General features: G+C 44.3%; 2 protein-coding genes and 1 long non-coding RNA gene across 5 annotated transcripts in view; 2 read left to right on the top strand and 1 right to left on the bottom strand.

The window, feature by feature from the left end:
- LOC127775350 (callose synthase 5) overlaps positions 1–1894 on the top strand; it is a 19058-nt gene extending 17164 nt beyond the window's left edge. For both annotated transcript variants that reach the window (XM_052301573.1, XM_052301572.1), the window contains exon 43: positions 1150–1894. In XM_052301573.1, the coding sequence (XP_052157533.1) occupies positions 1150–1380 (231 nt within the window). In that variant the 3' untranslated portion in view covers positions 1381–1894. The remainder of the gene's footprint in view (positions 1–1149) is intronic.
- Positions 1–13935, bottom strand: part of LOC127775353 (uncharacterized) — a 15384-nt gene extending 1449 nt beyond the window's left edge. Inside the window, exons 1-4 of one of the 2 annotated variants that reach the window (XR_008017961.1) lie at positions 12836–13935; positions 12410–12534; positions 12128–12307; positions 11732–11864 (exon numbers count right to left, since the gene is read on the bottom strand). This is a non-coding gene — a long non-coding RNA (uncharacterized LOC127775353). Of the gene's footprint in view, positions 1–11090; positions 11865–12127; positions 12308–12409; positions 12535–12835 lie in introns of those variants that run through there. The other variant, XR_008017960.1, reaches the window with a different exon arrangement.
- LOC127775352 (deSI-like protein At4g17486) lies at positions 5056–6570 on the top strand. The gene is made up of 2 exons (XM_052301577.1): positions 5056–5393; positions 5484–6570. The coding sequence occupies exons 1-2, from the start codon at positions 5159–5161 to the stop codon at positions 6044–6046; spliced, it is 798 nt and encodes a 265-aa protein (XP_052157537.1). The 5' UTR covers positions 5056–5158; the 3' UTR covers positions 6047–6570.

Raw genomic sequence — 13935 nt, 5'->3', positions numbered from 1 at the left:
CCACGCACCGCTGCCACCGTGCCGTGCCGGGTTGTGCCGTCGCTGGCCGGCCGCCCCGCCAGTGCTGCGCCAGCCGAAGCCGCCGCCGTCGAACAGGCTCTGCACGCCTCCGTCGGCCGCGGAGTTGGCCTCGCCCGCCGCCGCACCACTGGGCGCCGCCCACGCTGTCGCCACCGAAGCCGGCCGCTCCTCCTTCCCCGTCGCCAGACGCCTCCGCCGCGCGGGGAGCGCAGGGGAGACCAGATCCAAGTGGAGGAGCGCCAGATCCGGCGCTAAGGGATCCAGATCCGGCGTCGCCGCACGCCGGCGAGCCCGCCGTCGCGGCCTCTACCCCGCCTCCAATGCCCTCGCCGCCACTGCATCCTCTGCCGCCCCGCCGCCTTCTTCACCCCGCTGCCGCCTTCTCCACCCCGCCGCCTTCTTCACCTCGCTAGCCGGCCGGGTAGGCCGGCGCCGCCGTCTTCGCGTCCCAGGCCGCGTCGGTGCCCCCACCGCCGACGGGAGGGAGAGACGAAGCCCCGCCGCCGCCGTCCTTGTGGCTGCGCGGCTTTGCCGGTGGCCGCTCGGGCGGCGGCAAGGCGGCAGGGGTAGGAGGGGGAGCGGACAACGGCGGCGGCGGTGTCCGCCTCCCGTGTCGCCCGTGAGGGAGGACGACGCGGGGGCCTACTTTAGCTATATCATATTCCAGGGCAGGTCAGGAGTAAATTTTTCCTTCCCCTTCCACCCTCTTTTCAGCAAGTTATATTTGGTTAAAAGGCTATTCTTCAGAATCAGCCATATAAATATTCTAATTTTCAAAGGCACCTTGAATTCCCAGAGATTTTTGTATGGGAAGTTCAAATGTTATAGTAGTATTGCAAAGCTCTATGAAAGAATCTTGCCGGGACCGCCGAAGTTCTATGAAAGGATCTAAAAGAGAAGCCCTATTTACTCTCAATTTTCCACACTAACATGTCTTTCTCATTATTCAGAGTACTTGTCTGGCATTGGCAGTCATTCTGCAACTTGTGTCATGATCTAACTGTAACATGTCTTAGGCGAATATGTATCTAACACCTGTCGGCTTAAACTTATCCAGTACATATCGCCTAACTGTTTGTGTCATCGTGAGAAAAACAATTCACCGACTTCCAATCTGTTTTATCACAGATATCTCAAGCCAGCAAGCCGGTGGTGAAGGCCTTCGGGCTATGGGGATCCGTCAAGGCCCTCTCGAGGGGATACGAGTACCTGATGGGGATCCTCATCTTCGTCCCCGTCGCCGTGCTGGCGTGGTTCCCCTTCGTCTCCGAGTTCCAGACGAGGCTGCTCTTCAACCAGGCCTTCAGCCGAGGCCTCCAGATCTCCCGCATCTTGGCAGGCGGGAAGAAGCAGAGCTGAGCCCGCACAAAGTCCACCAAGTGACCGTACATAAGTATGCACAGGTTTAGGCGAACAGCATCACAAGAGGTTAGGTCCAGGATTGATCGTTGTACAGTGGAGAAGTTTGTTCAGGAGGTGTCGTACAGCTGCTGACTTGCTGACCCTTCAGAAGTTCCGTTACTTTTGTACACACAGGGCGATGATTTTTTTTTCTTTTTAGGCATTTTCGAGTTATTACATCTCCATACCATATTATTCTTACGTCTGTTACATAGGCTGTTGCTGAGTATTGTATAGATAGATGTTGTATGCCCACAAACAGGTGCATCAAAGCATTTTCGTTGATTTAAATGCAAAAGATGAGATTGTTTATTCTCTACGTCAAAAGAATATACACCATGTCACCTGAGACAATGCTGTTACTTATATCCATATTTTGAAATAGAACATGTCTCCCTTTTCTCAGCTACTAATTATTATTGTTATCCACGCCTTTGGTATCCAAGAGTACTCCACCAGCCGAAAGTGTGGGCATTGTATGATACTCCACTCTTTTTTTTTTTCTTGAGAACTATGATAGTCTACTCACTGTGATAGTATTACACTACTAGTCTACACCATAGATGATATATTTAAATGGAGATCAAGATCACTCACCTCACCGAAATCTGAATTCCCAAGCAGGGGATGAGTCATCCATTCCAGGGGAAGCAAACATCAATTGCTATTTTGCAATCAATACAGAACCGGTAACTAACTAATGCACCTTTCAGCTTGTCCAGGACATCTCCAAAGCTTTTGACTTGGTCAGATGGGACTACCTACTTGCGCTCCTCCAAAATAGGGGTTTCCCGTAAAAATGGCGCGAATGGATAACAGGATTGTTGTCCACTTCCACCTCAAAGATCACCCTGAACGGAATCTAGGTCGAAACAATCAGATACGGGAAGGGTTTGCGACAGGGTGACTCCCTATCCCCCCTCCTCTTCATCTTGGCTATAGACCCCCTCCAGCGCCTTTTAGACAAGGTTACCGACGTAGGAGTTCTAAGTAAGCTGCGGGGCAGAGCTGTGCGCTTCCACATGTCTATGAATGCTGATGATGCGGCTGTCTTCATTAATCCGACCAAAGAGGATGTGAGCGCCTTCGCCGATTTGCTAAGTCGTTTTGGAAAGGTATCAGGATTATGCACAAACCTGCAAAAATTGCAAGTGGCGCTGATCATATGTGATAACCTGGACCTCGATGACATCCTACATGGCACGCCTACAACTAGGGCAAGCTTCCCGATGAAGTATCTGGGGTTGCCTCTGTCCACTGGTCGTTTGCTCAAAGTAGGCCTTCAACCTCTCTAGCGACAAATCGATGAGTCGAGTAGCTAGCTGGCAAGGAAGACACATTGGCCTGGAGGGGCGATAAACCCTGGTTAAATCGGTGTTCACTTCACAACCTGTTTTTCTTCTAACGGGCCTGAAAGCATCAAAAGAGTCCCTAGAGGTCATCGACATGCAGAGGAGGAAATTCCTATGGGCAGGCGGTGAAGCTCTGACAGGGGGCAAGTGCAAAATAAATTGGACACGGACCTGCCTCCCTACAGCCTCAGGAGGACTGGGCATCCTGAACTTGGAGAAATTTGCAAGGGCTTTACGTCTGCAATGGCTTTGGAATGAGTGGAGATCACCGGAAAAAACATGGGTGGGATCGGGAACGCCCTGTGACGACAAGGATAGGTTACTCTTTGCAGCAGCAACAACCATAACAATAGGGGATGGAGCGAAAGCAAGCTTTTGGGATTCGGCTTGGCTGGAATGGAGAAGACTAAAGGATGTAGCTCCCCTGATCTACGCGGCCTCCAAGAAAAAGAACAGCATGCTACAACAGGCCTCAGCTACAGACCAATGGCTGCTCGACCTGGATCTGCCCGCAGCCTCAGGCTGGACAACGGAGTTGGTCAGCCAGCTAATCAATGTCTGGAGTGCGGTGCACAATGTGCAATTCACAGAGAACGAAGAGGACAAGATAATGTGGAAGCTCACTAGCCACGGTGAATTTACTGCGACATCGGCCTACAAGGCGCAACTCCTAGGTACTACAGCCACCAACTTCAACATCCTAATATGGAAGCCGTGGGCGCCACACAAGTGCAAGACCTTTGCCTGGTTGATTATCCAGAATAGAGTTTGGACCTCCGACAAACTGGCAACCAGGGGTTGGCAGAACAACTCTTTCTGTCCCTTATGCAGACACACCCAAGAAACAGCTCTCCACCTTCTCGCAGAATGCAAATACACCAGGAAAATCTAGGCGGCGTTATCTGAATGGACTGGGTGTGGTCAACTCAATCCCGGCCAATGGCAACCAGCTTCATCGGTGTTAGAGTGGTGTGAGGCCACCGTTATCTTGAACAAAGCCCCAAAGAAAGCACTCCGCATGCTAACACTCCTGGTCAACTGGGAAATCTGGAACAAGAGAAACTGCAGAATTTTCCAATACAAAGAGCTATCTACCGGAAGTCTGTTGGCTAAAATTAAAGAGGCCAAAACATAGTCTCGGGTGGGGGCGAGGCATCTTGGTAGCTGGCTTGAATTTTAATTTTAGCTTATTTGGACCGAAGGTCTTGAGCCTTGATTTTCTTACTTGTAAAGTTTACTCCTCTATTCAATAAAATTGGCAGCTTGCCGATTTGTTCTTTTTTTTAGCTTGTCCAGGCATCATGGCTAATGATCGCCTAATGGCTCACTGTGAATTAACTACACACGTGATGACTTGGCAAGTGGCTAGATTGCTCTCAGGTCAGCCGCTGTGCGTGAACTGAAGTGTTTTTGGTTTAGTAAGCAAGGGGGCGACCGGATGCTGTTCTGCCCAATAATGATGTTTGTTTGGGATTTGCTTTAGTTGTTGATCCATCTGTGGCTTTAATCCAACAACCATGTTATTGTTCCTTGTAGTGAACTCGTTTTGTTCTTAACAAATTTCTCATGTAATTCTTCATCTACTAAACTTCCTTCCATCTTAACTTTCCAGCATGTTAGGACCCCTTTGAAAAGCATCATTGAAAAAATATAGAAATAAGAAAAACGTAGATAATGTAAGTGTAGAACAGATTATTACCGAACATAAAAAAAATAAAGGAATGATTGTTTAAGTATATCATAGAAAAGACATATGAATCGGATGAGAGAGACTCAGGAGGTCTCTTTTATAAAAGGTTGGAGCTATTATTAACTTTCCTTCAAATCTCTTTAGAGAAAATTATGATAGATAGGAATCAATCTTTTGTTTTAAAGTTCTTAAAAATTTTTCTTCTGTAAAATTTTCTACCAATCAAAACGCCTTATACAAAAATTTCCTCCTTCCAACAAGCCAACGATATACTAGTATAAATGAAGCGACCCGCCCATCTGGAAAACATTTTCCACATACACTAGCCTCTATATATACGGAAAGTTCAGATTCACGTGTCCCGAACTGGACCTAGGATTTTTTTAGGTTGCGGCGCGGAATTATTACACGTTCCAAAAATCCAAATAAAGCGCGCACAAAATTAAAAATAAAAATGTGGAGACAGCCAGAGCCGCTCGTCTCGTCTCGTCTCGGCCGGCCAGCCAGCCAAGCCAGGCTGCGCCGCAAGACAAATCCAGCAGTAGCGTAGCGCTTACTGGAAAAAAAAACACACACACACACACACACGGGCATCGCGAGGACGCCGCGCGGCGCGGGTGCGGGGCGCGACAACGACGCGCGCGACGTGCGTGCGTGCGCCCGCCCGCTCGCCCACCCACGGCGCGCCGCGCGAATGGCGCCCTTCTCCTCCTCCTCCTCGCCCTCGCCGGCGCCGGCGCCGGCGCTGGCACCGGCCTCCTCCTCCTCCACCGCCTCCACGCCCCGGGCCCCAAGGCAGCAGCTGCCTCGCGGCGCGTTGTCGGCGTCGTCGTCGTCGTCCCCGGTGTACCTCAACGTGTACGACGTCACCCCCGCCAACGGCTACGCGCGCTGGCTCGGCCTCGGCGTCTACCACTCCGGCGTCCAAGGCATGTACGCTCTGCTTTCCTCGCCTTCGATCCTGGTTCGCCACCGACGGCGCTGACACGCCGGTGTGCTATGTCTGTGGTGTGCTGCAGTTCATGGGGTGGAGTACGCGTACGGGGCGCACGACGGGGCGGGGAGCGGGATCTTCGAGGTGGCGCCGAGGAGGTGCCCGGGGTACGCCTTCCGGGAGGCGATCCTGGTGGGGACGACGGAGCTGACGCGCGCCGAGGTGCGCGCGGTCATGGCGGACCTCGCCGCGGACTTCCCCGGCGACGCCTACAACCTCGTCTCCCGCAACTGCAACCACTTCTGCGACGCCGCGTGCCGCCGCCTCGTCCGCGCCCGCATCCCGCGCTGGGTCAACCGCCTCGCCAAGATCGGGGTCGTCTTCACCTGCGTCATCCCGGGCAACGGCGCCGCGGTGCGGCGCAAGGGGGACCCCCCGGCCACCGCCACCGCCCCCGGCGGGAAGGCCAGCATCCGCAGCCGCTCCGCTCGCCAGGGCGCGGACGCCGCCGCGCCGCCGCGGCCCAAGACGTTCTTCCGCTCCCTCTCCGTCGGCGGCGGCGGCGGCAAGAACGTGACGCCGCGGCCGCTCTCGACCTCGCCGTCGCCGACACCGCCCGCTCCCCCGGCGTTTACCACCGCCACGTAACCGCGCCATTCCTTTACTTTTTACAGTTTCATCTCATCTTTTTGTACTCGGTAAAAAAAAACTTTGTGCATAAACTTAAGATTAAAATTAACCCGAGATTTGCTAGTGCCAGTGCCCTCTGGTTGGTTAATTAGGCTCTTATTAATAATTAGCTCGAGCGTTCATCTAATCTCAGTCAGTTTGCCGGATTAGTGAAGTGAATTTTGGCTTTTACTACGAGCACAATTTTACGTCGAAATCAACGACGTGCATTGTTAGGGCGAGTGATGCAATAGGAATATATTCCTCTTCTTTTCTTTGGATTTAACCACCGGCCTACGATGCAGACACCGAAAGTTGCGAATGCTGATGCTGAGAAAGAATATATGAGTTACCAACAAAAAGAAAAGGAGAGAAAGAATATGTGCTTTGCTAATTCATTCATGGGTATATCTATCTTATCATCTCTAGGGTTTAAACTTCAAAGTAACTTTTTTTATAGAAAAGAACGGTGTGAAATCCGTATATTTCTTAAAACTCTATTTGTCTGATGTCTTCTTATTTTTCTAATTGTGTACTCTCTCTGTTCTAATTTTAAGTGTAGTTGTGATTTTTCGTATCCAACATTCGACCGTTCGTCTTATTTAAAAAAATTATAATTTTTTTTTAAAAAAGCCAATCACAATGTACTATTCATGTTTTATCAGAATATTAATTATAAAAAATTTTAAATAAGACGAAAGGTCAAATGTTAGACACGGAAACCTACAACTGCATTTAAAATGGGACCGATGAAGTAGAATATCTCAAAATATTTTTTAAAAAATAATAAAATAAAGTGATATGTGATATATGGCATGCAATTTTAAATTTTACTTACAAGTCTATAAAAAGGAAAAAAAAAGTAATTTTCTATGATGCCGCGTTGGTGTACCGTGTTCTTGCTCGCCGTGGACCGGCGCGACCGCAAATGGGCGTTGACGGCTGAGACGACGTCGGTGGCGGACCGAAACAGAATCCGGGCGGCCATGCATGGTCAAAATATTGACAACCATTGTCCACTACTGGAGACACGCAAAATAGGTGCACATATCAAAGCTCGCATCGCATTTTTAGTTTAGCAGAAAGTCCACGATTCTAAGTGAAAATAATTTGACTTCCGAACCCCTTCGGACACAGGAATATTCTTGGTTTTTTTTAGAAATTAAGTACTATCTCCATATTTTAATATATGACACCGTTGACTTTTTGTCCAACGTTTGATTATTCGTCTTATTCAAAAAAATTTATATAATTATCATTTATTTTATTATGACTTGATTCGTCATCAAATGTTCTTTGAGCATGACATAAATATTTTTATATTTGTACAAAAATTTTGAATGAAACGAATAGTCAAACGTTGGTCGAAAAGTTAACGGTGTCATACATTAAAATATGGAGGGAGTACTATGTTAAACATTAGAAATAAAGTGTACATGGATAAGTGATAGAACATTGTTAGCTGTTAGAGCTGACATGAGGGCTTCCTTAGTGGGACACATGAATATTCTTGGTGTTTCATGTGAATTGTTCAGTTTCACGAAAACCCTCAATAAATTCTCTGATGAATAATACTTCTATTGAATTTGTTACTTCTAGCCGTCGGGGTTCAAATTATTGAGGATTCGTAAATTTGGAAGTGTCACATGTATAATCCATATTATCCGCATAAGCTGGTTAGAACAGAATTTTTAATTATCTTTTAACTTTTTAACTTTTTATTTTTAAAATAAACTCTTCCAATTTTTTTTTAAAATGGGAACCTTTTGATCAACCATCCCGCCTGACGTGGACGCTGCTAGCAATGGGCGTGCCAATCTTAACTAGCGTGACCAAAAGACCAGATTTGGTTTTGGAGTGTTTATTTAAAAAAAATAAAAATTTAGAAGGTTCAAAAAAAGTTTTTAAAATCATTAGAGCATCCCTTAACGATAGCTTCCCAAATCAGCTCTGAAAGGGATATGTCTCATCGGATATTAGTTTGGAACGACATAGTACTCGTAACTGATTAGAACATCCCTTAACGACAACTTCCTAGATCAAGTTTGGGATCAATTTGCTTGGAGCTGCAGATATAAAAAAAAGACTTGGAGTGAGAGCATTACTACGAACATTTTTCAAGAAGAAATTATAAACGTGTTGGAAATAAAGGGGTTGTTTGGATGGGAGGGACTAATTTAGTCCCTCACGGGACTAATGGCATGTTTGGATCAGGGACTAAAACTTTAGTCCCTGTCACATTTGATGTTTGGACACTAATTAGAAGTATTAAACGTAGCCTAATGACAAAACCTATTCTATAACCTTACTAATTTGCGAGACGAATCTATTGAGCCTAATTAATCCATGATTAGCCTATGTGATGCTACGGTAAACATGTGCTAATTATAGATTAATTAGGCTTAAAAAAATTATCTCACGAATTAGCTCTCATTTATGCAATTAGTTTTGTAATTAGTCTATGTTTAATACTCCAAATTAGTGTCAAATATTCGATGTGACGGGGATTAAAGTTTAGTCCCTGAATCCAAATACCACCTAAAATTTTTGTGAGGGGCTGAAATTAGTCCCCCATCCAAATAGGACCCTAAACTTGGGACTTGTATGCATCTCTGGAGCCGCAGATATATGTTCAGGTGAGTAGGGTGGCCTGGCACTGGGCGTGGTAGTAGCTGGAACTGGGCTATGGGAGAGAAAAAGGTGCAGTGGACAATGGACAGTGCCTTTCTCCGGCTGTCTCCCTGCCGGCCGCTGGAATTATTTGGGGGCAAAGGTTTGGTTGAGTGAAATCATGGAACGTGCAGTGCACCCATGCAACGGAAGAGTAGAGGGGGGGGGGGGGGGGGGGGGCAGAATTTTATGGCGAGTGGGGTTGCATTTTGCAGTGCTAGGGCACTGCACACCTCCCAACTAATTCCTGCGGGCAATAATTCTGCACCTGGCCCACCCACCAACGTGGCTTTTCTCAAGGGTTGCAGCTTAGAACAGGTATAAGACCTGTAAGAAAGCTGAATGCTGAGATGGATGAGAGTGGGTAAAGAAGAGATATGAGAAACGGGCTGTAAGAGCAAGTTTAATAGTATAGCCCACTGCTAGCTTCAATTCATCTATAGTCAATCTAATAGCTAATTCATACAATAGTTGCTTACGATACTATTAATATATGGTCCCACATGTCATACACACATTGCGTTTTGGAGTCCGCGCTATAGCTGGCTACAGATATATAGCCCACTGCTCTTCTCTCTCATCTTTTATCTCATTAAAATATGTTTATAGCTGGCTAATAGTCTGCTATTGTACCTACTCTAAGGTTACAGTCGGCTTAGGCACATGAACCAAGAAAATTTGTGAGACAAACAGATGAATCATGAAGAGCTAACCACTCGGCTGAGAGATAGGCTATAAAGATCTATACATTCAGCCTGGTTATATTATGAGCCTTGCTCTTACGTGTGCTCGATCTGTAATAGTACACTGCACGATCAATTGAGATCCAGTGCAGTCTATTATCGCAGTCCTGCTTGCGTTATCTATAATCTCCAAGTGATCATATAGACGCTAGCATTTGGCTGTTTGGTTCCAACCATATTTTGCTAGGCATCATTTGTCAATAAAAATTACCACACTTTATCTAAGACGAGGCGATCAACTTTTTAGACACAATTTACAAAGGTTGAGGGAATCTTGTCATACTTTTAGTCATTAGCACATGAAACCCAATTTATTATAAAGGAATCTTGCCACAACTATAGTTACAACCGAACATCTATCAAGTTGATCAAATTTGCCTAACCTTAGACATAACAAAGTGTGGCTTGAAACCAAATATTCCTGCTTAGTTGCTTACTTCTCAATACATATAATGTCTAAAAAGTCTAAAATAATTTATCATCACAAATATATACTGCTATTTCTTTCAAATAACTATCTATATAAACAATTAATGTTTAGACCATATGTCCATTCACCATAGCAGTTTCGGTTATGTCGATTATAAACTGTAACAGTTTATTAGCTATAAAAAATAATTTATAAATAAAATAAGAGTTTTAATAATTTATAATTTATATGTATCTTTATTAATTTAAAAAAATACCTGAAAAAAACTCTAGTTTCTCTGCCAAGCAATAAGAGCGTTAGTTCTCTGTTCTGGTCTATTGCTATGGTCTTCACGTGTTAGATTCAGGGTTTCCCAAACCGTCGGGGCCAGGGTTACCGCGCCCCGGCGGTAAGCACAATTATCGCGCGGTAACCGTGAAAAACCGTACGAAACCGCGCAAAATTTATCAAAAATTCAAACTATTTTTTAAATTTATTTGAATTTAAGGAGGTTACCGTGGTATTTCTATTATCGTACCCCCGCGGTAAGGCCAGTAACCACGGTAACCGCGCGGTTACCAACGGTTTGGGAAACTCTGGTTAGATTTCATGCTGAGTCTGGCTCTCATGTACTCCCTTCGTCCTGAGTTCGGCTGTCATGGAAACCATCCATTCAAAAAATTATATATTTTCGGACTTTCTAAAGTAAAGTTATCATTCTTTTACTCCGGTTAGCACATCTTCCGAACCGCTACATGGTTTTTTTTTTTAAAAAAAAGAAGTATCTATACAAAAGTTTCTTAAAAATCATATAAATATTTTTTTCAAGTTTTTTCTGAGATTAATTAATCATATATTAATGAGTCACTCTATTTTGCATGCATGTGGAAGATCACAACCCCTCCATCTGAATGCACCCTGAACTTATCCAAGTTTATGGTAGGATTTTTTTTTTTTTTGACAGAAGGGATAAGACCTTGGTTAAGACTCCAATAAACTCTCGTGCCAGTACCCCAGTCAAGAACTGGGAACTTTGGTGTCCACCACTACGATTGTTGGACAGAAAAGCAAAAGCAGTTCAGATAGCTGGAAAAAACACCGTTCACAAACAAATTGTAGTGGATAAGTCCTATAGCGAACACTGTAGCAATTGTGGTTCAACAATGCTGTAGCCGTGTACTGTCAGGTTATCAAGCCCATATCATGTTTGGAGTGGGAGACAAACCTGGACCTCAAAATCAGGTGACCCTAAAATTTACTACATTTGATCTTTGTTAGTTTGTGTTTTGGATGTTGACACAATCTTCGGTGCCTGTTCATCATCACTTCATTTAACTATATATTTATTAAAAAAATTAAAATATAACTACATGAAACTATTTTCATGATAAAACTATTAAAATCATTTATACATACTGTAGTCCTTTTTTTTTTCATTTAATAGTTGGTAAACATACCGAGGTTTCACTGCATACTTTAGGACATCAACTATTTGAGAATGGAGATACCGAGATTGTAACTTATGAAACAAAAAATATTTTGGTTATTGGCATTTTTCAAATTTAGAATTTCATTTTCCGTTTAGCATCGAGATATCAGATTCTTGAGTACGGATTTGACTCCTATATCTCGAGCGCTGAAGTTGTATTTTTTATACTAATACACAAACTGTACTGGATCCTTAGACAACAACTCCTTTTCCTTGAAAAGAGAAACTGTGGGCAACTATGTCAAAGATGGCTCCAATTTCCGATATCACCAGATATAATCTGACTTTCCGTTTGGTAGGGTGTCCAGCAAACAAGAGTAGCAATATTGTGGAGTTAGGGACAGAAAAATTACCTTGGCTGCACTTTTTGAAGAAGTTGCATACTGTATAAGTATTTGGATAGACAACAAGAAGGCAGTCGCCGAAGATCCAAAAGATGAAGTGCAGGCATCATGTGGGACGTAGCAAATCGACCTGTTCAAGAAGCTGGTAGCTACAATTAATCTAGGAACAAATAGTAGTTCAAGAGACTGATAGTTACAATCTAAGAACAAATAGTTAGACAGGATAGCTCAGTTATTAAGCATTTAGTACAAGAAATATATGAACAGAAAGCCATCAGTTGGCCAAGAGCGATTATATGCCACACGGCTTATTAGCAACGTAAAACTTTTATACATGTATTCTTAGCAACTTAAAAGACAATGGTAAAAAGAAACTACGTTGAAAATACCCTAAAATCAACTTACTTTGAAATTATGCTGTAAATTTCGGCAGCTGCTAATTTGTTATAGGGGACAAAATATTATAGCAGGCATAAGTCTATTGGCGGTCCATGCTTGGTATGGACAACCAACAGGGAGTCCAAATCCAACCTGACCATAGGCCCATGATTATCAATGCGGGCAACTGGGAGGCGGCGCGAGGAGCTGGCAGGAGAAAGTAATTAAAGATGTGATTAAATTGTGATCACATGATTAACCGCCGAATAGGAATGGAATATGAAATCCTGAATATGGCTGAACTGGCACCTTAAAGAAATAAAGCAAGGTTAACCTGAATTCCCATGGCTTGCTTGATATTGACACATCACTTTGGTTTTGGGACTCGATGCTTCTTTCCATAGAAAGACATGAGCAGCTGGAAAAGTGGCAACCTGAAATCCAAAGGAATTTGGTAATATTAAGTGGAAGAAAAGAATAGATTGCTGATAAACATTCAAAGAGAATGATGGTGGGTTTGCTGATTGAAGTGCCGGTTCCCTTAGGCACCAAGGGATTTCCCTTCCATATAACAAATCAAACTACCTTTATGCATATTAGTGGTCAATCTTTCACAACGTTGACTGACTGCGATCTAGACATCTAGGATAAGCAATAAATGGAGGGATTATTGTCATTGTCATCTGGAAGGTCGAGTTTTACTGACAAAATAATTGGAAAGCAAAAGTAACTTACAAGTTGTAATCTTGCCAGCAAATCTTCAATCGTGAACCTGCTACCTTCGGCAATCCACAAGTATTAGGTTATTTGTTTGGCAATGTATCCAGTATAAGGTTAAGTTTAAAAATGTCTCGTTTGTGACAAAAACCAGCCCTATAGAATGACTTGATTATAAAGTCGAACATATGGCAATCAGAGAGTACACCATTTCCTTCAAATACACGGTGAATCTCTATATTATTCACCACTCTAAACAAGCCAGAAGATCCATTGGAAATCCACTTTAAGTGATTTCATAAAAATATAAGTATCCTTGTCAAATTTTCCATCTCTGCATAATCTCATCAACCAATAATGTATCTGAGTGACTTCATCTGGATTCTGGAGCAATATCCTGCGCTGTCGTGCACGAAATTAGGTACTTCAACTCATTAAGTTTTCTAAGGCAGCAACGCCAATCAATGAGGATAATGTATGCCGCAACATTAGTAAAACCTTGACCATGGACCAGGCTCTTGGTTATGGAAGACTTTCTCCCTAATGCAAAGAGCCAAAGACTATGAATAAAAATGTTGAATGTCTTTGCGATTGGACGATACTTTTGTCGATCATGTACTCGGTCAAGAGCTTCAGAACAGCCATTTGCCCATATCTAACAGCCCGCTCATCAGAGTGTTGTATGCAGAGTTGCAGACCCTCGCTAACAAGCACAAGGCATATGAAACCCTCAGTCATGGAGAAGGCAATTCGGAAGAACACTCGATGTAAAAGCCGAGGGATCCAATCCTTTCACTTAGCATAACATCCAACTGATCAAGAACTTCCTTTGCACTACCTTTCTTGCAGAGGCCATTAAGGTATATGTATTGTAGGCGAGCATACTGTGCTTCCAACCGCTGGTTCTACTACTGTTGAAACCTGCTCTGAACAGAGTTGTAGGTGATAACATTGGGAGGACAACTAGCCCGATCCGTCACGGCCATGGCGGCAATATGCATTTAACACTGGACGTGCAAGTGTACATCACTTATTCAGCATTCAGTCTGAGGATGCCCCATGCCTCGGCGACCTTCACTGCATGCGCCACAGCCGGCAAACCCCGTGATGAGCATTGA

Source organism: Oryza glaberrima, chromosome 6 (assembly GCF_000147395.1).
Source record: "Oryza glaberrima chromosome 6, OglaRS2, whole genome shotgun sequence".
Lineage (NCBI taxonomy): Eukaryota > Viridiplantae > Streptophyta > Magnoliopsida > Poales > Poaceae > Oryza > Oryza glaberrima.
This window is presented reverse-complemented; position numbering and strand designations above follow the sequence as displayed.